The 26,842-nt window shown below is 39.7% G+C and overlaps 3 protein-coding genes across 3 annotated transcripts; all 3 read left to right on the top strand.

The window, feature by feature from the left end:
- The first annotated feature begins 1,977 nt into the window (after positions 1–1,977).
- dhx33 (DEAH (Asp-Glu-Ala-His) box polypeptide 33) lies at positions 1,978–9,202 on the top strand. The gene is made up of 12 exons (XM_015024620.1): positions 1,978–2,328; positions 2,507–2,667; positions 3,559–3,786; positions 3,870–4,040; positions 4,160–4,345; positions 4,431–4,542; positions 4,893–5,052; positions 5,163–5,251; positions 5,360–5,487; positions 6,270–6,473; positions 6,554–6,640; positions 7,867–9,202. Exons 1-12 carry the CDS (start codon positions 2,118–2,120, stop codon positions 8,173–8,175), a joined length of 2,046 nt encoding a protein of 681 aa, XP_014880106.1. The 5' UTR covers positions 1,978–2,117; the 3' UTR covers positions 8,176–9,202.
- Positions 9,203–10,133: 931 nt separating this feature from the next.
- c1qbp (complement component 1, q subcomponent binding protein) lies at positions 10,134–13,429 on the top strand. Its single transcript, XM_015024621.1, has 6 exons — positions 10,134–10,534; positions 11,608–11,758; positions 12,058–12,151; positions 12,295–12,390; positions 12,623–12,748; positions 12,829–13,429. Exons 1-6 carry the CDS (start codon positions 10,282–10,284, stop codon positions 12,976–12,978), a joined length of 870 nt encoding a protein of 289 aa, XP_014880107.1. The 5' UTR covers positions 10,134–10,281; the 3' UTR covers positions 12,979–13,429.
- A 1,215-nt stretch (positions 13,430–14,644) lies between these two features.
- LOC106941558 (carbohydrate-responsive element-binding protein-like) lies at positions 14,645–26,390 on the top strand. The gene is made up of 7 exons (XM_015024619.1): positions 14,645–15,114; positions 16,138–16,244; positions 19,321–19,403; positions 19,485–19,574; positions 20,162–20,203; positions 24,126–24,300; positions 25,708–26,390. Exons 1-7 carry the CDS (start codon positions 14,777–14,779, stop codon positions 25,872–25,874), a joined length of 1,002 nt encoding a protein of 333 aa, XP_014880105.1. The 5' UTR covers positions 14,645–14,776; the 3' UTR covers positions 25,875–26,390.
- Positions 26,391–26,842: the final 452 nt, after the last annotated feature.

The raw sequence follows: 26,842 nt of genomic DNA, 5'->3' as shown, positions 1-26,842 counted from the left end.
CTGTATGTGATACTGTTTGTTTTGTTTATCTTAACAAAGTGTCAGGGTAAGAAACTTTGACAAAAAATAAATAAAAATGCAAAACACAAAGTATATGAAAATATAATTTTATCACCATATTTCTTCTAGTACAATAGGAAATCGCTACAGCCGTAAAAACACCAATTAGGTTGACTTCAGGATTCAGAAACCAGTGGACAACAATTAGATAAAAAAAAATCATTAAGTGAAATAAATTTGTTATTAAATGCTTTTTAATGATTAGAGAAACTCATGAAAACAACCATCGAAAAGAAGTAAAAAGAGCTACAAACAAGTGAGAAAAAGAAAAGTGTGGTATCTCACTAAACAACACGAGCAGTTACTGAAGAGTTCATTACTGTCATCTTTTTCCTTGTGCTTTAGCTGACATCAGACACTTATTGACTGAGGAAAGATGTGTGTAATCTTTAAACAGTGTGAAAAATCAAAGCAGAAGCAGAGCTAGATGTTGCACAATAAGCAATGATCCGCAAAATACCAGCAAATCCTCCAAAGACTGAATCAGGAAAACATTTTTTGTTGTTATTGTTTGTGTAATGGCAAAACAATGTTGTCATATAAGTGCAAGTAAATGGTGTTCTTTTCCATGGGTGACAAAGATGACATCAAAATGTGAAAATTTTTTCATATAGAACGTTTGGGATGTCTTTTTTTCCCCCACTTAATGCACATTGTGACACACATTCAGTTGTAGCCTGGAGTGTGTCTTTTCAATAATTTCTTCATTCCAGTACAATGTGCTTGCAGCACAGAAGGTGATGGCTCATGGTGGCTCAGCTCCCTGAGGATGCTAATAGTACACCCAGGCTGAAGGGTAACATCTTGGAGAAAGTTCAGTGATGTTTCCTATTCTGTATTTCATCACTGAATGCCATTATGAAATGGCAGGAATATTGACAAGGGAGTATGTGTTGAGCATGTTTGTACATTTCCAAAGTCAAAGGTGGTGCAAAATGGCAGGGCCAACATCCTGTGGGAGCTCTAGGCCCACACTGACAAATGCATTGTGGAATGCTGAGGTCATGGGGATGCACAGAGAGGTTCGTTTTCTTTATTGTAATAAAAATACACAGCAATATGTAGCAAAGGGCACTCCAGCTCCATGAATAAAAAGAGACTACTATGGGATATTACTGAGTGTAGAGGGGAGATGACGGTGGATTCAAACAAGTAATCCAGAGAGGAAACTATAAAAACCGTTTTGAATAAAACTGAAAAAAATTAAGTTAAATTAAAGAAGCTTTAACAATGTACTCTACACTTAGATGATTTGTGAAGCATTGTAAAATCTCCAAAACGATGTAAATGATGGCTGGTTTTATACAATTATGAACAAAAAACATTTCAAATATAGTAAATATAGTAAGGATATAGGAAATTGTAGGAAAGGGCAGTGGGCTTGACCCATCCATACGCATCATGTCAAAAGGCAGTAGTGCAGGAAAAGTGGGAAAAAAGAGATGATTTATAGTCTGTCTACAGTGTTGACACGTTTGACAGAAAACAGTAAATACTGATTAAATCCCTTAAATCTGTCAATGGTTTATGTCGCCCTCTGCTGGACAACTCTGGGAGGCGCTCATGTTTACATTATTGTTGGCTAACATTACAGGGAACGTTGTGATACGTTTATGCATGTGATGAAACACGTTTATTTAGAGTAACGTGAAAACAGACAGCGCACATATGTATTAGGTCAATAAAGGTTCACAATATAATATATAAATAACTTTTAATATGGAGTCAGGGCTTGGTGAATGTGGTCCTAATTATTTGCCCTCTTCATTTTTATTATTATTTTTTGTGTATTTAGTAGAATTGTATTTAAAAAAGCGACTTTTAATAGGACATAAAAAAATAAAAAGGATTTTAAAAAAAAAAAAAAAAACGAGCCGGTGACGTCAAACGTGTGCGCTTGAATTCGACCACGTGGTGACGTTTTTGCAGATGTAGCAAAACATCCGCATTGACGCTCGCGCATCCAGTCAGCGAGCACGAGGAAACTTTTCGACGTATCTGCTCACCAAAACAAGAAGCCGCCGAGGTTCTCCTATCCCGGTTCTTTCCTCCAGACCATGCCCCATGACCCCGACCTTCCTCCGGCAAAAAAATTCAAGCCGGGGTCCGTGTTTTTCCGCCTGGAGAAGAATAAACCTGGAATGCTGCTGCCCAGAAAAGGAAATGTGACCACACCGATTGACGTCCAGAGGAAACAGCTTCCAATCTACCAGGCGAGAACTCGGCTAGTGAACGAGCTGAGACAGCTTCATAACGCTATTGTTATAGGTAAAACTCAGCCACAGCCGCCGCTGGCTTTTATAACCACCGAAAGAGAAAAACGCTCATTTGTTTTCAACTTTTTTTAGTTTTGGGGAAATATTCCTGCCCTCGTCGCATGTCTTGCGCAGATAATGTCGTTTCTGTGGTTTTGTCATGTTAAACACGACCCATTCCATTCTTCCAGGTGAGACTGGCTCCGGGAAGACCACTCAGATCCCCCAGTACCTGTTTGAAGCCGGTATCGGCAGGCAGGGCTTGATCGCCATCACCCAGCCACGTCGGGTCGCTGCTATCTCACTGGCAGCCAGGGTGTCCGAGGAGAAGAGGACTCAGCTTGGGAAGCTGGTATTGCATTTTTCATAATATAACCAGAGAGACAGACTAACACAAAGTTGGTTTACAGTGTTAAATATTCACTTACCTATACACTCATACCCTTAAATAGAGTTCAGTGTTACCAGTTGAAGAAAATTTTTTTGTGAATGCTGTCTTGAGAGGAGTAGGTTGGATACCAAGTGAATTTCTATTAATAGTTGCAGTCACAACTTTATGGATGTGCTGTTAAGTGGCAGAAAACTGACACTGCACATTTCCCTGAACACACCATCGCCAGTGTTTAACATAGCGGTGGCAGAATTATGCTGTGGGACTGTGGCCTCCGAGTTTTCCTCCAGAAAACTTGCTAAGTTCAGTGGTTGTGCGCTCGGCAGTCATTCAGCCACTGTCATGTTTTTGAGTTAAAAAATGCTTGAAGTTAACAGGAAATTTGAAAATATCACTGGATAATTATGTGTTGTTGAAAGATTGGGAGAACACCAACTATAAAGTCTTAAAAAATGCAAACGTTTTAAAAAGTCTTGAATAAAATAGCCTGGTGGGGGCACAAGTAAAGCCTGGTGGCCCGCCAGGCTTATAATTCCCTGAGGAAAACCCTGGTGTCAAACTCATTTTCATTTTGGGTCGTATCAAAATCATGAATGTTCTCTCAAAGGTCTGGTTGTGCCTGAATGTACTGATAAAACCCATCAACAAACTGCTAAAATCGCTATAACTATCCTTCTCTGCGCTCGATAAGTACTTTTTAAAAGGAAATAATCTTGAACATCTATACATAACGATGCAGTTTGCCAGTTTACAGATGAAAACCGATTTGATTTGATTGATAAAAATAATATTTAAGCACACTACTGTTATCTTGAAGCCTCACTGCTGCATGTGCACGACTTCTCCTTTAAGGTTGGCTACACGGTGCGTTTCGAGGATGTCACCTCGCCCGAGACGAAGCTGAAGTTCATGACGGACGGGATGCTCCTGCGTGAGGCCATCGGAGACCCCATGCTGCTGCGCTACACCGTGGTGGTCCTGGACGAAGCCCACGAGCGCACCGTGCACACCGACGTGCTGTTCGGCGTGGTGAAGAGCGCTCAGCGCAGACGCAGGGAGCTGAACAAGATTCCCCTGAAGGTGAGGCGTCCGCTGTCAGTTCTTATTTATTTTTTTGTACCTTTTTAATCCAGAAGCATCTGAAAAGCAGCTCCTTTCTGCAGGTCATCGTCATGTCTGCCACGATGGACGTGGACTTGTTCTCGGAGTACTTCAACAAGTCGCCTGTGCTGTACCTGGAGGGGAGGCAGCATCCCATTCAGATCTACTACACCAAGCAGCCCCAGTCGGACTACGTGCAGGCTGCCCTCGTTTCTGTCTTCCAGATCCATCAGGTTGTCCTTCATTCTCTGGTTAAAAGTGATAAATCAGGACTAAAGTTGGCTGGAATAAAGAAATCAGCCCAGTTATTTTGTTAGATTGTGACAAGCTTTTCCGTGCCGCCTATTTGCAGGAAGCACCGCAGTCCCACGACATCTTAGTGTTCATGACAGGCCAGGAGGAGATCGAGGCTCTGGCCAGGACGTGCAGAGACATCGCAAAGCATCTCCCTGACAGCTGCGGCCCCATGGTGGTCATCCCTCTGTACGCATCGCTGCCCCCAGCTCAGCAGCTCAGGGTCTTCCAGCCAGCGCCCAAGGTAAAGCTGACAGCAAAAACGGCAAGAAGCCAGCTGTGGCGTCTTAAACGCTGATGAACGGTTCCTGCTTTTTGTTGTTGTGCAGGGGTGCAGGAAGGTCATCCTCGCCACCAATATCGCAGAAACATCAGTCACAATCTCTGGGATCAAATACGTCATCGACACGGGGATGGTGAAGGCCAAGCGGTTCAATCCTGGTGAGAGGCTTCAGCCTCATGCGCGTTTTCATTCATAAACTCTTCTGCTCCATATTTTAACAACTTACAACTAGAAATGCCATTGCATTTTTTAAAAAAATATTATATATTTTTTTCTTGAACAAGTGGGGCTTGTATATATTTAATCCCCTAAATTATGTCCATCACTTTTGAACATCTAGAAAAGGAATCTCCAAATCCAGGACTTGAGGGCCAGAGTCCTGTAAAAGCAATTCAGTGACTGGATAAAAATGATTTATTGCCCAGCAGTAATTTGTATACTTTCACAGTATTTGGAAAACACATAACGTCACATAACCTCGTTGCTTCCGATGCGTTTTGCCCATCAGACAGCGGTCTGGAGGTGCTGGCAGTCCAGCGAGTTTCCAAGGCTCAAGCGTGGCAGCGAGCCGGCCGGGCTGGCAGGGAGGACGCCGGCTTCTGCTACCGGCTTTACACCGAACAGGAATTCGACAACCTCATCCCCACGACTGTGCCTGAGATCCAGAGGTAGGACGCTCAATCTCCTCTGCTGGAATTTCTGAATTATTCAGGTCAGACTGATGGAAGAGGCTTTTCTGCTGCAGCTTTTCTCTCCTGTGTGTGTTTATGTCCTCCAGGTGTAATTTAGCTGGTGTGATGCTGCAGCTTATGGCGCTGGGCATTCCTGATGTGATGAACTTTGATTTTATGTCCAAACCTTCTCCAGGTAAGAAGCGGTTGCTCAGTCATTCCTGTTCAGAGCTTTGTGTTTGTTTTTGGGGGGGTTTTTAATGCGGTGGATCTGTCGGTATCGCTGTGTCCCTGTTTCACCCAGAGGCCGTCCGCTCTGCTGTGGAGCATCTGGAGCTGCTGGGGGCTGTGGAGAGGAAGGACGGCCAGGTTCTCCTCACTGCTCTGGGCAAAAGGATGGCCAGCTTCCCTCTGGAGCCCAGATATGCCAAGGTGCAGTGTGCTTTTATATAGGGCGGCGATGAACGATTATTCTGATGAATAATCGATTAATTGAATAAAACAATTGGTACATTCTGCAGTTTTTTTATTTAACCTCTTAAGCCTTTTTTATTCAGTATTTGAAATGGATTAAAAGATGCAAATAAATAATTCAGTTCCTTTTTAAATTAACATGCGGCTTAAAATGCAAGAATTTATCATTCATTTAGTTCATGCTTTTTCACTTGAATGCATCTGCAGCTAAGAAAATACTCTGAGGACTCAGGCCTTTGTGCTTGATTTTTAGCATTAATACAGAATGGGGATTATCTGTTTAATTTTGGATTATCCAATTAATAATCGGAGAGCAAAAGGGGCTCAATTGGAGGTTTGTTTGTTTTTTCACAGAATTTGAAGCAGGTGAAGCAAAAGCTCCTGCTTTGGAGTTTTTCTTAGAATATATTTAAAGTCGAGGAAGGTTTTTATCTTAAATGCAAAACGTACAAAAATATTGTACAGTTTTAGCTTAATTGCTCGGAGGGTGTTTTTTCAGCAAACGACTGGATTTTTGAGTTTATATACTCCTGTTAACGATTAATCGTTTGCAAAATTAGTTGACGATTAGTTCTATAATCGGTTTATCACCATTAACCTGAATTATCATTTCAGTTCTACTTTTATTGTAGACTTAGAACAAACATGGGGGAACATTTGGAACCAACGGCATCACATGAACAAAATTTAAAGCAAATGTATCTCACCGCTTCCCCATGCGGGTTCCTCTGTGCCGCCAGACCATCCTGCTGTCCCCGGACTTCTCCTGTTCCGAGGAGATCCTGAGCATCGTGTCTCTGCTGTCGGTGGACACCGTCCTGTTCAACCCTCTGGGCCGGCGGGACGAGATACTCGCGGCACGCAAGAAGTTCACTTCCAGCGAGGGAGATCACATGACTCTGCTCAACATCTACAGAGCTTTCAAGAAAGTCGGCGGTAACAAGGTGGGCGTGACGAGGAGAGATTTTCCCCAAAATGTCCAGAATGACCACCGCTAACCAGTTTGGGTTGCATTGTGTTGTAGGAGTGGTGTCGGGAAAACTTTGTCAACAGCAGGAATATGGGCCTGGTGAAAGATGTTCAGGCTCAGCTCAGAGAAATCTGTCTGAAGGTACAAATCTGCTTATCAGAATCACATCAGTAGTTTTTTTATTATTATTTCTATGTGAACTGTGCAATTCCTGTTTTGTTGTTAAAATAAGACTCCATGTTCAGGTTGGGGTTCTAAAATTTCTGTTCTTGTGAAATTTAGGAGAAATATTATCTGTGAGGAGTAGGAGTAGGATAGATACCAAACAGACCGGCACCCACACCATTGATTAAATCATGATTAACCACTTGTAACACCTTACCAGTTGAAAAATTTCAACCATCACTGTCACTTTGTGCCTATAAATGTTACTTTTCTACTATGTCACCAGAATAATAGCTTATATTATGTAAAACATGGTATTAGTAGTGAATGGAAACAGTTGAAAGTCTCACTTTTCTACTGATGTTTGTCATGTTTTTCTTTTATTAGTTTTAGTTGCACCTCAGTATGTTTTCTATCAAAAGGTTTTACTAATGACACAAAAGTGAAACTCTATTTCAACTGTCAACAGCCCTAAAAAGTCACTTTAAGCTGCCGATACATCTAAGGTGTATGGGAGCAAAGTCAAAGTACGCTGACAACAAAAAAGGTTCTCTTCTACTGCTAACCTTTGTGGGTAACAGAAGAGAGCGGTGAAGGATTTTATGGAGTTGATTGTATTGACACACAGACAATGTACAATAGTAAAACAACAAATTTTCTTACCTGAGAAACTTTATGCTCACAAACAACACGTGACAGTCTGGATGCTGACTCCTCTTGCACGGTTATCCACATGTCATGAACCTCGGTTTAAAGTTGCCAATTAGGGCCTCACATCTACTGAAGAGGATTCGAGAAATGAAAAAAAAAAAAGAATTCAGACTTTTTCATAAAATGTCATAATATTGAGATTGATTACAATTTTTCCCGATGACAGTAATTGTTTTTTTATTAGCATATTCATATACAAGGCATTTTTGAGAAGAAAACAGCAACTCGTTTTTACATACACTTTCATTACTATGTTACTATTACTATAGTAATGGTGATTCATTTTTGAGAAACCATGACTCAAAGGCTTTGTGTGTCAGAAAGGTATGTTTTAAAGGGGTGCGTTGTGATTTTTTTTCTCTTTCTTTGAAGATAAGCCAGGTTTTCCGAGACTAGAATGCGATGAAATTTGTGATCCAACTCTTATTCGTTTTGCTTGATCAGTGCAGGTACTTGATCTTTTGTCTTAACAAAGCGCTTGTCTTTCCCAGCTGAACCTGAAGCTCGAGTCCTGCGGGGCCGACACGGGGAGCGTCCGCCGCTGCCTCGCCCATGGGATGTTCATCAACGCCGCCGAGCTGCAGCCCGATGGAAGCTACCTGGCTCTGGACACCCACCAGGCCGTCGCCATCCACCCGTCCTCCGTCCTGTTCCAGGCCAAGCCGGCGTACGTGGTCTTCAACGAGCTGCTGCACACGTCCCGCTGCTACATGAGAGACCTGTGCTTGGTCGACGCAGACTGGCTGCTGGATGCAGCGCCGGAGTACTTTGGCCGCAAGCTGCACCTCACCAGGAGCTAACAGGATTGCACTCTTGAATAAATGAGGGACTTTTAAACCTTTTGGTGTCCACTACCTCCTAGCTGACATGGGATAAGAAAGTCTGAATGCAGCTGTACAAATCTCTTTCAGGATCTGCATGCATTTCAGGGGCACAGATAACTTCACTGGAGCACAGTTGGCAGGACTCAGAAGAGCCAAACTTCTGGACCTCGGCTGCACGTTTCAGTGTATCTGGATTATAGCAGTGACTGCCTTCAAAACGTTAGCTTGAAGATCAGTGACGTCCTCAACCTTCTCAGCAGGTAGTTTTTAGGTTTATACGGATAGTCTTTGAGAATTTTCTGCAAAGACGGTAAAATCTGTCATAATCTGTTCGACAGAACAGAAATTCACGTTTGAATTAAATGAAAATATTTCCATATTCTAATGGCATTGCTACGTTGGCTCGTGCATGTAAAACCTGGACATTGCATATGAGAGTATGTGGCTTGCCTTTTCTCTTCATGCTCTACTCCTCAGTGTGTATTGGGACAGATTGTTACCTAGACAACACACAGATGCTGGGTTATTGTAGCTGCTAGACATCTAATGTATGCAGTGCATGGACATAAAAGTAAAATATCTAAAATATAAGTTATGTTGAAAAATATCAGTTTTATTTTTTACTGTGGACTCAGGTTTGTACTATATATATTTATATATATGTATATATAACCTTAAAATAAATGCACCAAATTCCAACTGCTGTAGCTGATGTATTTTGAGGTTCCTGCAGAGAATTAAAGCTACAGTTTTGTTTTTTGTTTTTTTGTTGTTTTTTTTTTGACTGAATTACCAAGGGATCACTCTTACTGTGACGTCTGCAACTAGAGGTGAAGCTTTTGAAGTCAGCAAATACTTCATGTGCATGCATGTAATTTGTAAGAACAAATGCAAGAATTGAATGAATTCATAAACTGTGTATATGATAAGAATTTGTTATAGTCTTGCATAGCCAAAGTTGTTTCTAATAAAAAAAAACTGTTTACACTTGTCCAAAACACAAGTTTATTACGTGAAAGTATTGAATTATGTTCTCAAAACAAAATTAACTGATTTACTATTAATTTAGTTATATTTAAGAGATACTACAGCTCTGTAAAAATAAATCCCCTGTACATATTGACATACATTTTCCAAGCAGCTTCTTACCTTATTTTAACTATTGTATCTCATCATTTTGATAAAGATATTGCATATTTTTAATGCATCTCTCTCATATTTATGAAAAAATGTCTCATTTTTTCCATTGTTTTCACCGTCATCATTAGAAGACATTCATAATTTTGACTTGGGTATCTCAGTTATGGAATAATGTCTCACAATTCTGAGACAGTTGAGTTATTTTAGATCTAGTCAAAAATATGATTTGTTTGTACTGTTAATAATCAATTTTCACATTTGTTGGCAGTCATAAGTACAAGTTACATAATATAAAACAGAAACAATAAAAATTTATAAAAAATATAAAATCCATAATAAATTTGTTTTACTCTTATTACAATGGTAAAAATGGGCTCCACGTTTATTCATTTATGCCAAGGATTGCATCATGCATCTCGTAGGAAGTGATGGTACTGTGTTTCATGATCAGACACATGACCAAGTTGGAAACATATCAGTTTTAATGCGAGCAGACATTCTAGATTTGATTTGTAATTGGATATTTAAGTCACTGATTGAAGGAGAGAAGAGTCGAAAATTATGAAACCATCCTGGCGGAGCAGAAGCACCGCTTCATGTAGTATCTATTGTAGCCACAGGGGGCGCTGATCAAATGACTTTTCTTTTTAAATAAATAGTTTTTTTGTTTGTTTGTTTAGGTTTTTCTTCCTTTTTGATAAGTTGTAAATTGCTGATATATTCAGATTAGTTTTGGATAAACGGAATATTTTTTAAATCTTTTTTTAATCGTTAAAGTATTACTTCCGGTGCAAACGTCAAAGTTAAGCTAGGTCAATGTGTCCTTCCACACGTGTAGCGTATTTCTTGTAGCGGCAGCAGGAATCGTGAGGCTCACAGCGGACTCTTTGGTCTTAAGCTTAATTATCCTGTTTCTAAAAAGCTTCTTATATCCACACAGCCATGCTGAAATCGGTTGTCCGCGCGGTGGGAGCGGCTGTTCGCCTTTCTTCAGCCGCTTCGTCAGCAGCGCGAGCCCTGCCGCTTAGCTGCCCGACGTTGCGCTCTCCAGGCTCGGCTACGATTCGGCCGTTCACCCGCTCACTATGGATGTTGAAAAACAACGGAGCTTCGTCGGGATACAGGCCCAAGCTGTTGAGCTCGAAGGTTTTAAATCCGTCAGTATCGTGTGGATGTGGAGGACTACACACAGAAGGTAACGTTAATGCATTTGACCCATTTAGTTGAGTTAGCCAACCAATTGGCTGTTCAGTTCTGTAGTAAATAGTTTAAATAACGGAGCCTAATTAAATGCCATCTGTTGGGCTCCTAAAAACACGTGAAACGTAACCTGTGTAGAGTTCTTGTCTCATGTAAAGTCTAACGGTATCCTTACACTAATTAGCTGCCGTTTACCTTGAGATTTAAATTTGTTGTTTTTAGCTAGAACCGTAAACGCTTAAAAATGAAAAGTACAGCTCCAAGTTTATATGGTTTATTATGTACTAACAGTAAACGGCTTGGTGAGGGCCAAATGTCTCTACAAGGACGTCATTGAAAGTGATGTAGGGCGTCTGTAGCATCCTGGACAGACGCATTGATCAGACTTGTTCCGGTTTATTTTCTAAGGGCACATTACTATGAATGCAATCAGATTTTGATAATTGTAGTAATTTTTAGTGCAACAAAAAATGCAGGAATCATAAGGCAATTGGCGTTAATCATTGAGTGTTTTTTTTGTCAACTCAAAATAGAGTATGATGGGTATAGGTAGCAGGTGGATGGATGCATTTACTGGCATTTAAAATTAGTTCTGGTTCACCTAATATATCTAAATAAAAATACATAAAATTAGAAAATTTAGAGTATTTGAGCATCTGATCAAGAAAAATTAGGTTGACTTAATTCTCTAGCCTGTTTGTTGTATCTACTATCTAGTGATGAGTGTAGGGTTATAATAATGAACACTATTTTTTTCCCCAAATTGAGTCAGTCACAGCTAGACATGGGCTAGTAAGATATTATCATAACATTTATGACCCAGTTGTTCTATTTCAAAATGAAAAACGTCATTCCACTCTTCCTAAAATAAGAAATATTTACAGCTATAATCTAATAACATTGATATTTATGTCATATTTCAATTTTAATATATAGAATTACACAAGAATTATAGAATGACCACCATTTTGCTGTTCTGTTTTCAAATACTAAGGCTGGGAGTACAGCAATCTGATATTAGCTGGTTAGTCTGACTGTCTTAATTTATCTGTTGCATATTTAAAACAGGTGACAAAGCGTTTGGCGAGTTCCTGTCTGATGAAATCAAGGAAGAGAAGAAGATCCAGAAAAACAAATCTCTCCCTAAGATGTCAGGAGGCTGGGAGCTGGAGATGAACGGCACAGAGGCCAAACTCACAAAACAACTTTCTGGAGAAAAGTAAGGAAGCCAATATTTCTATTAAACGTCTTTCCACCAAACCAGCTTCTGTATCGAACCAGTTTTATGGCTGTTACAACAATGTAGTTTTTTTGTTGTTGGTTTCTTTACGTCCACTTTCTGATGAAAGTAGTTCTTTCCTCTGACTCAGCTCAGAGTTGGTTCTGCACTGGAACCAGTGCTCCCAGTGTTGGAAACAGAAAGAACTGCAAGCATTAGCTGCAGTAAAAAAAAAAAAAAGTAGGTTTGGGAAAAGTCATTCTTTTAATGTGCTTTATATTTTTCCACCCCTACTATAGAATCACTGTGACATTCAACGTCAACAACAGTATTCCTCCCAACTTTGAGGAGGAGGCGGAGCAGGGACAGCAGCAGAAATCTCCTGAGGATGAGGTGAGCCAAAACATTTTTTGTCTTCTTTGATGTAATAATTGCTGGCTGTTCTTATATTTCCTTATTCATCTGAGAAGTAGAATGATAGAATTGTCTGTGAATATGAACGTCTACCTCATGACAACTCTGTTTTCATTTTACAGCCAGAAATTGTGTCAACACCCAACTTTGTCATTGAAGTTACAAAACAGGGGGGCAAACACTCCCTTGTGTTTGACTGCCATTTTCCTGAAGATGAGGTAAAAAAAATTTAAAATATTTAAATAAGATTTTAAAAAAAAGTTGTATTTAACTTAAAAGTTTAGTTTAATTTAACTTGGGTATTCTTTACAAGTCCTGGAAGTTTTAAACTTGGGTCACAGTTGTGTGAAAAGTCTTAAATTTAACCCACTAAATCTCCCAGAAGCCAAGATATTGGGTATTAGTTTTTATTTACAACTTCTGAATTTTGTGTGTGTGTGTGTGTTGTAGATGAGCCATGGTGAGGGTGAGGAGGAGAGCGATATCTTTGCCATCCGGGAGGTCAGCTTCCAGCCGGAGGGAGATTCAGACTGGAAGGAGACCAGTTACACTCTCAACACAGACTCTCTGGACTGGGTATGAGCAGAACTCGTACCTACTATGCAGCATAGTATGTTGAAAAAATATTCATGTAGAGCTGCTACGTCTGTTTTCAGGCTCTGTATGACCACATGATGGACTTCTTGGCTGACCGCGGGGTCGACAACACTTTTGCTGATGAGCTCACGGAGCTGAGCACGGCCATCGAGCATAAGGAGTACATCAAGTTCCTAGAAGATCTGCAAAGCTTTGTCAATTGCAAATAGTGTCGAACGAGATTGTCATAGTTGTTAGTGTGCAATCTGACAAGGACAGTGGTATGACGCAGTGAAGCACTCGGTGATGGATGGATCTAAAACCACAAAGAGACTGAGTTGGTGTGTGGGAATGTTGCTTTTTTATTATGGCTTAGTTTAAACCAGATCATTTCAATTTGTCTGGACATCATCATGACAGTTGTCAGAAACCATCATTGCTCTCAATTTTGCAGAACCTGACTCGGCTGTGGATGTTTAATGTGACCTGATCAATGGCTTTTTTTTTTGTGTTCCGGTTTTCCAATCATCATGTCTTCATGTCTTCTCCCCTCGCTGGCCAGGGAACAGAGTTCTTGCTGAATGGTTGTGGTTTGTCAGATTCAGAAGGTCTGGTAATGGATGTTCTGTAGTGTGAAGCTGGAAATACTGTTCAATAAACAATTTGATACCCAAATGTAAATTTAGTTTTCTCTTTCTATGAACATTTTACATACAAAGATATTGGAGGTTGTTCCTCCCACTTGTTTGCCTTGTTGGTATGTCAGAATAGATCTCGTGATAAATGTTTAACAAGATGAGTAATGTACTTTGATTTGAGTTCTTGCCCCTAGATGTCACTATATCCCACATAAAGAACACTGAAAAAAAAAGTTCAGGGTAAAAAATTGTTCTGATAAATAGTTGGTCCCATTTGGCTTTAATCTGTTGCAATATAACAAAAAGCTAATGTGAGTTTAAGTGGTGAACATGCTAAAAAGGATTTAAGCATTAGTTCTACATCAACTTTATTTTGAAGTTCCTAATATATGAGACTGTAGCTCATAATTCATTTATATGTTCAGAATCAGAATGTGTGGAAAAAATTTCAAAAGAAAACAGGTGAAGGTTTAAGAGTTATGTTAAATTTGGAGCACTGAACTAAATAACCAGTGCATCACACATTGCATGTTTGCTTTATTCTAATGTTTGATTATTAACTTACAACTATTTGAAAATTATCTTTTTGGAATCAACATGGAGACTTGCACATTTGCAAGTACACATGTGTACTTGCAAATGTGTATGCCTAGCTATTAATGTTCTGCAATTTGCATACATATTTTTTTCAGGTTAAACTGAACTGAATTTTATTTTTACTATTTTCTCCCGTTTGTGGAGTTATCAGTAAATATCAGTAAATTTGAAAATGATTAAATCCAGGTTATTTTTGCAAGTCAGTATTATAAATCATACTTTAAGAAAGTGACATCCTGAAGAAGCCGATTTCAAATGGGAACGGTTTTTTCAAGAGCAATATTTGTGTTTATGGTGCCATGCCATGCCAGCCATATAAGTATCTAAAAAGGAGTAAGAATTTCTTTTACCTTTATCAAAATATCACAAAATATCGTGAATATGTCAGAATATGTTCTATATACTACTAGACAATATAAGTATCGTCAAATAGTACGATAATTCTATAAAACGATTAGATTTTATTTTTTCTTTAATAACAAAATAAATAAAATTCCAGCCCTGCCAAAAATAGACCGCATAGCACTGTAGGTCAGTATTTGAGACACTGTTTTGATCATGACTAATAATTAATGCCGCAGCATTTTGGACCCTTAAAGATCCTCCGAGTTGTTTTCGCGTGAAGACTTTACGGATCAGGAAGTTGACACGCCGACAGTCTGCTCTGACACTGCCGTGCTCCCGCCCAGAGCGCAGAGGTGTGCGGTCGCTGCTGCTGGAAGGAGTCCACCCTGGTCAGGTAGAATCATCCAGCGCGGGTTGGAGGGGGAGAGAGGCAGAGCCGCTGCATGCCATGGCGAGAAACGGCAGCGTGTGTTCGGCCGCGCGGAGCCAGCTGCAGGACTCCTCTGAGTCGGACTCGGAACCGGAGGGGGGTCCTGCTCGTCCGACTGGAGTCGAACCCGCGCCCGGCTCTTTCGCCCGCACCCAGGTGATCCACAGCGGACACTTCATGGTGTCGTCGCCGCACAGCGACTCTGCGGCGCGCCGCAGGAAGAGCGGCGGCTCGCTGCGGTACGACTTCGACACGGTGAACAGGACGTGGTGCCAGACCTACCGGTACCACTCCGGGAGCCTGAGCATCGACCCCACTCTCACCCGGCTGTTCGAGTGCATGTCTCTGGCTTACAGGTGAGTTCTGCAGCCTGGTCACGGGACCGGGTCATCAACTAACCTGAGCTCACAGATTATTGACCATAGAAAAGTGATTTGTGTGCACTTTAGTGCTGAATCTCACATAACCTGAACCACCCGCTTTATTAACACGCATTCTCAGTTTTAAATTCAGCTCTTCCAATGAAATGGAGAAAGTATTCTGCAGACTAAAAATGACTTCAAGCTTTATCACAAATGTATCAAAGCGCCTCTAGCAACCTGCAGTGAAGAAAGTCTGCATAAAAGTATGTTTTCCAACAGATTTCCCCTTTTAACTGATAACTGAGGCTTGTAGATGTTTCTCTTACACAACAGCCTGGAAAGTCTTCACTGTACACTGGACTTTGAATCCAGTTGGCAGGAATGGAAAGATTACAGAGAAACTGAGGCAAAGGGGGAAAGGTCATGTAATGAAGGCCCACTGCTGTTTATTTCTTTTCTTTTCTTTAATTTAAGGCTCACAGCTGCTTGTTTAATGATGCAGCTACATATTGCAGTCACTAATATAAGAAATTCAGCTGGTCTTTTGCAGAAAATGCTAAACTCCAAATATAGATTTACTCGAAAAGCTAAAATATTACAAAAAATCAACTATAATCTATAATATGTTTAGTCTATCTACTGTCCTGCACACAAAGCAGATTAAATGAGTTTTCAGAAAATAACTTGCAGACATTTTAACCCACTAAAAGCATGTTGATAATGATTCGCTGGGCTTCCTAGCAACACCTGGAGCACCTCACATTAGCAGCCCTTTTCTCAGCACTCTGCAGGCGGAGGGATCCTAGAGTAAAAAAAAAAAAAAAAAAAAGGGGCAAACATCCTGTCTGAGTAGTGAGAAAGCAGTCAGTCAGGTGCTATTAGTCAAATTCAGGACAGGTTTCCCGCAGGGGGGAGACAGTCAGGCAACAGTTTGTTTTTCAGCATTCTTCTTCTTTAAGATGTAACTCATATTTCACTTTTTTCTTTCTTTTTTTTTTCTTCTTTGCTCCACCACAGTGGGAAAATAGTCTCTCCCAAATGGAAGTCGTTCAAGGGCCTGCGCTTGCTTTGGAGGGATAAGATCCGTCTGAACAACGCAATATGGAGAGCATGGTTCATTCAGTGTGAGTCTGCACGTCCTCTCTTCCGCTCCCACCTGCTGCCCATTATAAAGTGAGAGATTAGGAAAATAAAAGCGGACAGGCCATCTAACACAGCTGTGAAAAACGATTTCCCGTTTTCAATTTTATTTATACCGTTTTTGCTTCTTTTTTTTTTTGTTTGTTTGTTTTACCAATGGAGGAATTTTGGCCCATTTAATTCAGTCACATTCCAACACAAGCAGTCTGTTGAAGATGGCGATGCACTGATCCAATATTAATATCTGTGTCGGTCCCGATATTGAAAAAAAAAAATTCCAGATTGAGTAATGTGACAGTGTGCCTGATTCATCAGGGCAGATAGATCTATTCAGTCTCATTCTATGCTTTGTGCTCTGAGCGATGTCAGGCTTTATTTATTTTAGATTATATGTAGAATTCTTAATGTAACTTTCTGAACCATTTGAAAGGTTTGCTGCAGTTTATTTTTACATGTTTGACCAAGATAGTTAACCCATTCTATTTGTCAACTTCAGTTTCTTCATTATTTATTTTACATTGGCTGTTATTCTAACAGTCATTATACTGCTTGGTTCTTAGAGATGAGTAGGCATCACCACAAGGGGGCGCCTATTCCCTTTTTCCTTGGTTGTACTACTGTACAGAATAAGAACTCGTCTTCCGCGTTGTAGGGAGGAGAAACATCGGTGATGATGAGGCGGTGCAGAGCGGTAAACTGTCGTTACTCTTCTCATGTATGAGACTATAACTAGATATTTGGCTTTACGTGGACGAAGTGAAATAAAGTTAAAGTGCGCCTTCTGTTTCGGGTTAGCGTGGCTAACCGCCGCTGCTAACTCCTTGTCCAACTTCTCACCGCACCGTCACATTATGCTAATTGTATTGACTGAACAAATTAAATTTGTTTTTACATGTTCGACCAGCTATTGGTGTATTTAAATGTGCTGTACTAGTGCAGGTTTATCAAATAAATGTTTAATTCTGTTCATTTATGTCTGTGTTTAAAAAAAAAGTTTTAAGTCAATTCAGCACTGTTTTTCTGTATCGGATACTAAATCTCAGATATCGGCATCGGAAGTGAAAAAAGTGTATCAGTGTATCAATAGTGTAAGAACACACTGCAGCTCATCTGAATTATGACAAGGCCGCTGTCTGTCATAAAATCCTCTTAAAATTCACCAAATTGTGAAAATTTTGAGTTAATGGTATGAAAACTGTTTCACTGCTCTATACTGGATTCCAGGAATACAACAAATACCACGAGAAAAGAAAAAAAAACAAACAACAAAACACTTTACCTGCCTTTTAAAATGTTTCCTCTCCTTTTCATAATACTTGAAAAACATTTTCTTTTCCAGGAACATGTGCAACCTTGTAGAGTCTTAAATCATCTTTCTTTTCAACCGGTGGGGACAGTTCAGGACCGCAGACGGACCTGTACTCAGAACCCTGAATGTCTTTGTAATATGTGTGTGGAATGTTGCCTTTGTGCTCTGAAGGTGTTGCACAAAAGGCGTTGCCTTTAAATTTGTGCTGGACATCATCACTTCATCAGTGCTGCAAACAAGTCACAGGGCAACAGGGACTGACATATCTCAGCTCTATCGCATAGCCTGACTTGTTAAAAGTAACGGATAGCTCTTTGTAGATCTTTCTCAGACAGGTGGAATTGGATTTTTTTTTAAATATGCAAGATGGATAAAAAGATTAAACATGGATTTTTTTTTGACACGATGGCAATCAATAACCTTCAAGCAAAAATTGAAATTATTGACTGGTTGTGAGTTTAGCGGGAGAGTTTTTTGTTTCTTGTCTTTTCTGTGACGGCCAGGCGATGCTAGCTGAAAGTTGAGGTGTGGTTTACAGAGGATTCTGCCTTCAGGTCGTCCCGGCGCCTGCAGGTCGGACTGGAATCTCTTGCCTCTTGGAGTAAAAATAGCTCCTCGGTCTACACATGTAGCGAAGGAAACCTTCTGGGAACATGGTAGAGTGATCCATGCACAGCTTTAGCTTGAGAAATATGGATGGAACCATCTGCAGGGGATGCTGTTCATGAAAAACACAACGCTTCTTGCAGATGACCAACAAAAACACAGAGACGTCAAACATATCTGACGCTAAATTAACAAACATGATTTACATCTTACATGTTAGTAGAAAGTTGTTTCCTGAACTAGTGGAAGTGATTGTTTCAGTGAAAACATAATACAATGTCAGAATATGTTGAAACCAGACATTTATATACAGACGCATTCAATAAATTGGACTATAATTGAAAAACCCATTTATCTTAGGAACTTTTATCACAAAGTGAAGCTCATTATATAGATTAATTATGATTAATTTCTGTTAATTGCTATAATTTTTCACTTACAGTAACGTATCTGCAAAAACCCCCAAAATCTTATTTGGTCTGATTTCTAGTGCTAATATCTTTGCCCACTTTAAAATAAGACAGAACTTATTTACAAGTAACTTTTCTGCAAGATAAGCTTGTCAATAACTCATTATTAGTCATTAAATAAGTACCAGTTCCACTGGCAGATTATTTCACTTATAACAAGAAATGTTTCCCATATTATAAGAGGAGTTGGACTAGTACTTTTTTAATCAATAATAGGGAATTATTGACTTAAAACAAGCTCTTAAGTCTTGCTGAAAAGTTATTTGTAAGTTAGTTTTGTGTTATTTCAAGTGTAATAAAGTTGGCAAAATTTAGTGTGTTTTTTTTTTGCAGTGACACGGGACATTTAAAATTAGGATATTCATTAATAAAGGAAACCATTTTTAATAGAAAAATATAGCTTTAATGAAAAGTATGTTTAATTTATACTTAAAGATTGTACATTTTCAAAAGGTATTTTTGGTCTCATCTGAACGTATACTCTAATGTATGTTCAGTAAGTTGTTCTTGTGTCTTTTCACAGCTGGCATCACTGTTGCCTTTCAGACCTGGGTTGGAATCCCGTGATGTTTTTGGCTCTTACCAGATTGCACATAAATGTCTTTTTTACAGTATAATGCTGGTTAGCTCAAGCTAAAACCTAAAACATACCTGCTCTGTATGTTTTACCCTCAGATGTGGAGAAGAGGAAGAACCCGGTGTGCGGGTTCGTCACGCCGCTGGAAGGCTCAGAGGCAGAAGCTCACCGAAAGCCTGAGGTGAGCGATTCAAATGAATTGAGTGGTGGTTAGCTTTCCTTCTCTGTTGAACATTGGATTTCTCCGGTGTTGGAACAACAGGCAATCATTTTGGAGGGCAGCTACTGGAAGAGGAGGATTGAAGTGGTGATTAAGGAGTACCACAAGTGGAGGATTTATTACAAGAAAAGGGTGAGTGTGAGTCGGCTCCATGTGTTTCCATATGTTCGGCTTAGAAATCTAGGAGTTGCAGAGTTGTTTTTTTTCTTTATTTGTTTGTCCTAAATTATACTCAGTTATCAGTATGTAATGGAGTAAACACAAGCCTGGATAGATGATACAATCCTGGATGCCTCATTACATTTTCAATTTGTTATTAATGTAATTATTATTTTAAAAAAAAAGTTTGCTAAAACTGTCAGTGTTGTAACATGGAACTGAAAATCTTTGAAGAAAATCAAGCTGCTTTCACCCTGTGGTCCTACTGCCATATGCAGAAATGCACCGCTCTGAAACAACCAATCAGAGCCAGGAGGAGTATCTTAACGCTGGCAATCATCCAGCGATTTATATATATATATATAAGAATTTCTCAATTTTTATTTTCAGATTTCTCAATTCTGAATATTATTTGCATATTATTTGCTCTGCAGGAAAACTTGTCTGCTTTCTCTGCCATTAAAGAACTGGAAAGGGTCAATTTTTTTGTTCTTTGTGTCGACTGTCAGACTCACTTATTGTAAATCAGACTGTAATGCTTCTCTGTTTCTGTTTTGCAGCTTCAGAAGAAAAAGGATGACATCCTGTCGATGCTGCAGGAGGTATGCCATCTGATCTGACAAGTCATTGTCTATTCTTGCTCCTGCGTTTCTTTCTGTTTGTCTTGTAAGTGCATCAAGGTAGAGGGACATCGATTTTATTTATTTATTTATTTTTTGACCATCCGAGGCTGAAGCCGGCTGCCTGACCCGGTCCGCTTCGCGTGGGCCAGTGACCTGCTTCGTTATTATTCGCACCTGAATGCATTATAAGAACATGAGGAACGAGTCTCCTTCTGTTAACTAGATAGAAACTAGAAAAAAAGGATCCGCAGGGGCAAGAAAACAAAACAACACTTGAGCCGTGCGTCATAGCCTGACATTTGTAGGTAATTGACACAGTGATTACCAGGAACTCTCAACACCTCTCGTTCCTTTTTAGGGGGGTTTTAATCTTCATTCAAGTGAAATTGCTTCAAAATGTAATGTCTCTTTTTATTTCTTCCTTTTTTTTTAAATGTGACCTACTTGCAGCAGGGCTTTTGTCAGACTTGAGCAGCAGAGGTGCTGCGAGTTTGTTCGTGACGCCATAGGATGCAGAAACCCAAAGTGCAGATGTAATTCGGCAAAGAAGCAGGAGGGAACCTCATGAATGACGGCTCAGTCCTGTGAATGAAGCGGCGGCGGATAAACTGAGCTTCCCCTCCGGCGCCGAGAGGCTCTGTTTAGCTGAGTTAAAAATTAAGAACGCTCCGGTAATGAGTCTGTCTCCTAGCGTCCGTGCGATCAGATTCTGCACGGTACTTAAAAGGGGACATATCAGCAGCTGGTCAAAGATCGCTGCTTTACGCTGCCATGTGTTATCTGGCCATCCACCGGTTACATCCAGAGGCTGGAAAAACACACAAGCGAAACCAAACATCTATTTTTGTTCCATCAAACTAGAGTTTTTCGGTCTTTCATCTCACTAGGTCTCTGTTTTAATTTGGCCAAAATCTATAGAGCCAAGTTTTTTTTATTTATTTCCAGTTTTATGCAGTAAAAGTTGTGTTTTAGAATCCAAGAAATATCTTGTAATCTGGCTGTTTAAACTATTTCGCAAAGGCAAGTGCAAAAAAAAAAAAAAAAAAAGATCACTCCCATTAGTTTTGGGAATCGTGAACAAATCTAGAGTTGTATTTCATGAACATATTTATAATGTTTGGAGGGAGGCAGAAAACCAAACATAGAAAAGCTAATAGTTTATATTCTAGGGGTGGAAATCGTTTATTATCTCATGATTTGAATCCGATTTTTAAAGCCAACCTTTCGATTCAAAATCGATTTTTGAGTCAAAACAATTGCGCTCAAGAACCACCTCTAGATTCCTCCTTTACACAAGGTTATTTTTGTAAACTTAAGATTTTGTGGTCTAATTGCCAAAAATGGTTCCTTTTGATTATTTAATTAAGGAATAGACACATCTACGTTTTAAAAAAAGGTAAAATAAGTTAGATCATGTTGTGAAACTTTTGCTATAGAAAGAAATCGAATTATGATAAAATGAGTGCAACTAACCAAATATTAAGACTGAGAAATGTAAATCGTTTTTGTAAAATAACATCCTTGCTTATTTTTTCTTGATGTTAGCAACGTCTCTTGCAGAGAGATTTGTTGATGCTGAAAGTCTGAAAACTAATAGGGGCGGGGGCAGTTGCATAAGACCGTTGGGGGTATAATGTTCTTCGGCTTCAGAAGTGTGTTTCATAGCATAAAATTGCTAATAATTTGTTGATGTCATCATTTCTGCTCCAGTGATTCAGAGATTCTAGCTCTCTGTAATCAGGGCTGAAAAGCTGCGATCGCCTGGGCGGGGTAGGCCGTTCAGTCAGACTGTTGCTCAGGATGACCACCAGCTCAGAAAAGGAGGCAAGAAAACAGGAAAATTACGTGTTGATTTGAGGTTTTATAAATGAAAATGAATAATTTTTCAGGGTGAATTATCCAAAATAAAACTCAAGTGATTTGAGATAAAAGAAATTTAAAATAAAGCTTCTAGAATGGTCATGATGTCAACCATAGTTTCTTCTTTCTTTCTTTTAAGCAAATTCCACATGTTGTGGTTTCATGACTTGAAATTTGGCTCCAGTGATTCTTCCTCACGGGCCGCATCTAAAATTAATCACCTGAAGTGATTCGAGGTCAAACCAGAGGCTGTTTTTTGCAAATATGATGTTGATTGATAAGTTCAATCTAGGAATCCAGTTACACTGAATGAAACAGAGATGGAAGATGAATCTTTGTTCGTTCTTCCTTCGTTTCATTTTTTTTTGGAAGCGGTCTTTATTATGAGGTACCACTCAGATGCAGGGAACCCAAAACGTGTTCTATCAGAAGTAGGAAATTTTGACGTTCCTACGTATGCGTGCGCGCGCGCGCGCGCGCGTGTGTGTGTTATCCCTATTTAACCGGGCGCAGTTTGACTGGCCGGGTCTTCCTGTTTGCATGCACGTGTGTGCAGCTCCCAGAATTAGGTCAGGGACAAAAGGCTGTCGGCGGTTTCGAAATATTGAGACGTCAAAATGAAACCACATAATGATAACCTGTTGGGGGCCTTGTGTTTTTTGACAATGTGTTTTTTTTTTTTTTTTTTCATAATGGGCTTCACAAACACACACACAAACACATGCATGTGCATGCAAAACTCACCAATCTCCTCAGAGGGGATGTCTCAAACGTAATCAAAGGAGCTTCCGGCTCAATCTAGGCTTCCCTATAAGACCGGCTCCGGGTCTGGGCTTGGTGGGTGAAGATGACAAAGACGGTCAGGGTGAAATAAAGCGCTGTGTGCAGAGGGAGCGGACCGAGTCATGAGCTGCATTTTCTGTAAGTTTTACTTGCTTTCCAGAATACGGCGGCTCTTTAACATAAAGCGTTTTTAACTGACTGGTGCTATTAAGGGGGGCGGAGTGTAGTTTTGTTTGTAAAAGGATATTCAATTGTAAATCTTTTTTGTAATGCATGAATTCAAATATGTTGAGTTTTAGTTTTTGTTATTATGAGTTAAAGTAATTTTGCAACTAAGAATTATTTCTTGGTTCAGATTAGAGGTGGACATTTATCGTATCGTTTATAATTTATCGCATCATGTTAGGAATTTTGATTTATTATTGTCATGATAGAGTTCAGTCATTGTTGGTATATAAAAAAATGTGCACTGCATTAGTAAATATCAGTACATTTGAAAATATGACTAAATGCAGTTACTGTGCAGCAGAGTGAAGTAAATCACACTTTGTAAATGGACTGAACTTATATTAGGCTTTTTCGATCTTCTTAACCACTCAAAGCTCTTTGCACTGGAGTCACATTCACTTATTCACACATTTATACACCGATGCGCAGATCGGTAGGCAGTTTGGGGTTAAGTGCTTTGCCCAGAGGCACATCGACATGTGGCAGGAGGAAGCTGGAATCGAACCTACAACCTTCCGATCACAAGACGACCAATCTACCCACAGAGTAGAAGCTTATCGATAACAGGAATATTTTTCAAGGACAATATTTGTGTTTGTGGAATTATGAATGCTGTGCCATGCAGTCAGTCAGTCAGTCATTCATTCATTCATCCATCCATCCATCCATCCATCCATCCATCCATCCATCCATCCATCCATTTTCTTTACCCCCTTGTCCCTTGGTGGGGTAGGGAGGGTTGCTGGTGCCTCTCCAGCTAACGTTCCGGGCGAGAGGCGGGGTCACCCTGGACAGGTCGCCAGTCTGTCGCAGGGCAACACAGTCATAAAGTTACGTAAAAGAGAAGTATTAAATAGTTTTCCATCAAAGTTTTCAGCACTGTCACAACATCACCACAAAATATCATGATGACATTCTAAATCCTGTAGTTCAATTTTCATGAGAGTCATCATCGCATCGCTCTGGCCTCTGCTCGTTTGCGTCTTGGCTTCTGATGACGTTTCTCCGTCTTTCTCCTGCGGTGCTGCAGGGGCAGACCTGCCAGGCCAAGCTGGACAGATGGTCCAGTCACTCCTACCAGCAACCTGAAGTCGCCCCTGTAGAGGCCCACATGTTTGACCTGGACTGCCTTCTGTCCGACATCTCCGACACGCTTTTCACCATGACCCAGAAACCCTGTCCCTGGACCAGCGACAGACACAACAGTGAGTTGGTTGTCCACATCTGGAGACTTTCGAAATGAATTTGTGTAAAACTGAGGGGTGTTTAGGGATTAAGTTTTAGAGGTCGTCATGGTGTTATGTGATGGTGTGTCAAGCATAATTAGGCCTGTCATAAAATTTTGCAAGACGATAAATTGTTCCAGAAGTTATTGTGATAAACGATAGCATTGTTTTGAGACCATTTTTAAGTAACATAATGATAGTGACAAAAATAATGATGCAAGAACACATTCTTAAAGATAAACTTTAAATTCTAATGAACATTTAACACTGGATCTAGAAGACATTTGAAATATCTAAAAAACATAAATAAAACTACAAATTAAGTGAATTTAAAAGTATTTATAAACAAAATTGTTCCTCAAAAAAACAAAAAAAAAAACAAAGGGGCTAGTTGAGACGAAAGCACCAAACAGGCAAAGTTTGTGGAGACACGCACCGTCTGATTGACAGCGGTAATCTTTGCTTTTATTTTTCATGACAAAGCAGCATTAAAACAGACAAAGTATGTGGGTTATCTTTTTTTGTTTTAACGATTCTTCTTGGAAATAACTCGGATATTGTTGAAACAGTGAAGCCGTCGACATTCATCTGTTGGGGTAGCAGCATCTGAGTCAGGAAGTTACAGGAGCAGTATTATGTAAAATAAGCTTTTCATCGTGTTATCTTTGCACATAAATGGAGTGTTGCTTTGATTCTTTCATGGGGCAACCAAGCGCTGCCTTCCTGGAGCTGCAGCTTCCCAGCCGAGCTTCTGCATCATAGATCACTTCACTCAGCTCCTTCAAACTACCAGCAGCAGCACTTAGATGTGATGACGTGCTGAAGGCGGAGTGTCAGAAAGAGCAGGAGTTTCTTAAAGAGACAGAGCCCCAATTTTAGGGGGTTAAATTGTGAAGTCGAATTTCTTCTGAGTCATGTTTGAAGAAGCCTATTTCAAATGTTTTCCAAGAACAATATTTGTGTTTGTGGTGCTATGAAGTCACAGTCATACAGTTTCCTAAAAATAAATATGTATATTTTTATCATGATTTTTATCGTTATCACAATAGGGCCACAAAATATCCTGATAATCTTTAATACTGCTCCTTTAAAAGGACTAAATAAAGAAGGCTGGTTCTGTTCTCTGTGTCAGAATTTGTTTTATAAAACCATCAAAGTTAACATTTTAACGTGTTTTAATTCAGTCTGGGGTTGGTCAAAGGGATAAAATGTGGTGTAGTTATGATCAATATGTTGTTATTTATTAATTAGCTTACAGACTGATTTAATTGTTTCTGTTTAACGTTGTTTGTCTTGGTGATGAGTTTAACAATTGATACCGTCGTGTGAAAATAAGGAGCACGCCTTTTAGTGAATGATTTCATTTTGTATGCGTTCTCCCTTTAGCATACACAAGCAATGCTGACATGATCCAGCCGGGCCTGACGCCACTGCAGCCCAGTATGGATGACTTCATGGACATCCCAGGTACTCCCTTCTTATTCCTCTGTTTATGCGGCGATTTATTTGTTTGCCAGCAAATCTCCGTGCAACCGCAACATGTGATGTCTTAGTGTTTAATATTACCTGTTGTTGTTTTTCTTGAAGCTGGTTAGGTAAGGGTCTTATCAGTTTGACAAATCTAGACCGTAGGTGTCCAAAGTGCAGGTCCACAGGCCATTTTCAGCACCTGGGGGGATTTTGTGTGGCCTCCCACTGCAGTTCAAGAACGGTACAAATCTGGATGGTGGCCACAGAGCTTTTTTTAAAAATAATTTTTACATTTTTAAAGACATTTCCCTGACAAAATAAAACCATTTTTAAAACCGAAAATGTTTCAGCATGAAGTGTTGCTCCTTATTTTATCACACCTTCTGATGCCATCATAGTTTTGTAGTAAGCTGGACCACAAGCGTCCAGTGAATTTTACTCAAAATCAGACTTGGTCAGCCGTTTGTTAAACCTACGTAAATACTTTCAAAGACAGAGTGACCCAAATCCGGTTGCTATTTCTGACGATAGCCTAAAAATAGAAAGCAATCAATACGGCTAACAAATGAAGGCGCTTTTCATGTTGTGGATCCAGAATGACTGACAGATCTCCTTTGTACCTAAGTGTAAAAAAAATTGCTATTATGTTTTGTAATGAACAAAAAAAAAGTTAATTTTATGTCCATTAAGTACTTAAAAAATTTGGACACAACTGTAAAGTAAGAATGGCTGATTTCAAATTCTTTGAGACGTTTGTAAATCACTTATCAGACTCAAAGGATGCTGCAATGTGCTTTACCGAAGATCTCAAATATACCATGAGATGTCTGGATTAAGCAGAGCTGAAAAACAATATTCTGTTTTGAGTATTACATCCAGGCATGTCTAAAATCTCCTAAAATCTTGTGGGAGGACAGAGCGACACTTCAACAAAGTGTTTTTGGATTTATCAAAAAACACTTTGACAAAGTTTTGTTTCATGTTTCTCATTCTTAGGAAGCCAGGTCGTTACGGGTTTTTTCTGTTTTTCCTTCCAACAGATTTGCTTGTG

The sequence above is a fragment of the Poecilia latipinna genome, unplaced genomic scaffold (genome assembly GCF_001443285.1).
Source record: "Poecilia latipinna isolate Pla-1442-1.1 unplaced genomic scaffold, P_latipinna-1.0 Scaffold3743, whole genome shotgun sequence".
NCBI classification, from domain to species: domain Eukaryota; kingdom Metazoa; phylum Chordata; class Actinopteri; order Cyprinodontiformes; family Poeciliidae; genus Poecilia; species Poecilia latipinna.
This window is presented reverse-complemented; position numbering and strand designations above follow the sequence as displayed.

Bases quoted from the DNA above. Each gene is read 5' to 3' on its own strand.
- dhx33 (XM_015024620.1), top strand. From the start codon at position 2,118: ATGCCCCATGACCCCGACCTTCCTCCGGCAAAAAAATTCAAGCCGGGG. The intron at 3,787-3,869 runs GTGAGGCGTCCG...TCCTTTCTGCAG, and splicing joins TGAACAAGATTCCCCTGAAG to GTCATCGTCATGTCTGCCAC. The intron at 6,474-6,553 runs GTGGGCGTGACG...ATTGTGTTGTAG, and splicing joins AGAAAGTCGGCGGTAACAAG to GAGTGGTGTCGGGAAAACTT.
- c1qbp (XM_015024621.1), top strand. From the start codon at position 10,282: ATGCTGAAATCGGTTGTCCGCGCGGTGGGAGCGGCTGTTCGCCTTTCT. The intron at 11,759-12,057 runs GTAAGGAAGCCA...CCCCTACTATAG, and splicing joins AAACAACTTTCTGGAGAAAA to AATCACTGTGACATTCAACG. The intron at 12,391-12,622 runs GTAAAAAAAATT...TGTGTGTTGTAG, and splicing joins GCCATTTTCCTGAAGATGAG to ATGAGCCATGGTGAGGGTGA.
- LOC106941558 (XM_015024619.1), top strand. From the start codon at position 14,777: ATGGCGAGAAACGGCAGCGTGTGTTCGGCCGCGCGGAGCCAGCTGCAG. The intron at 15,115-16,137 runs GTGAGTTCTGCA...GCTCCACCACAG, and splicing joins TGCATGTCTCTGGCTTACAG to TGGGAAAATAGTCTCTCCCA. The intron at 16,245-19,320 runs GTGAGTCTGCAC...TTTTACCCTCAG, and splicing joins GAGAGCATGGTTCATTCAGT to ATGTGGAGAAGAGGAAGAAC.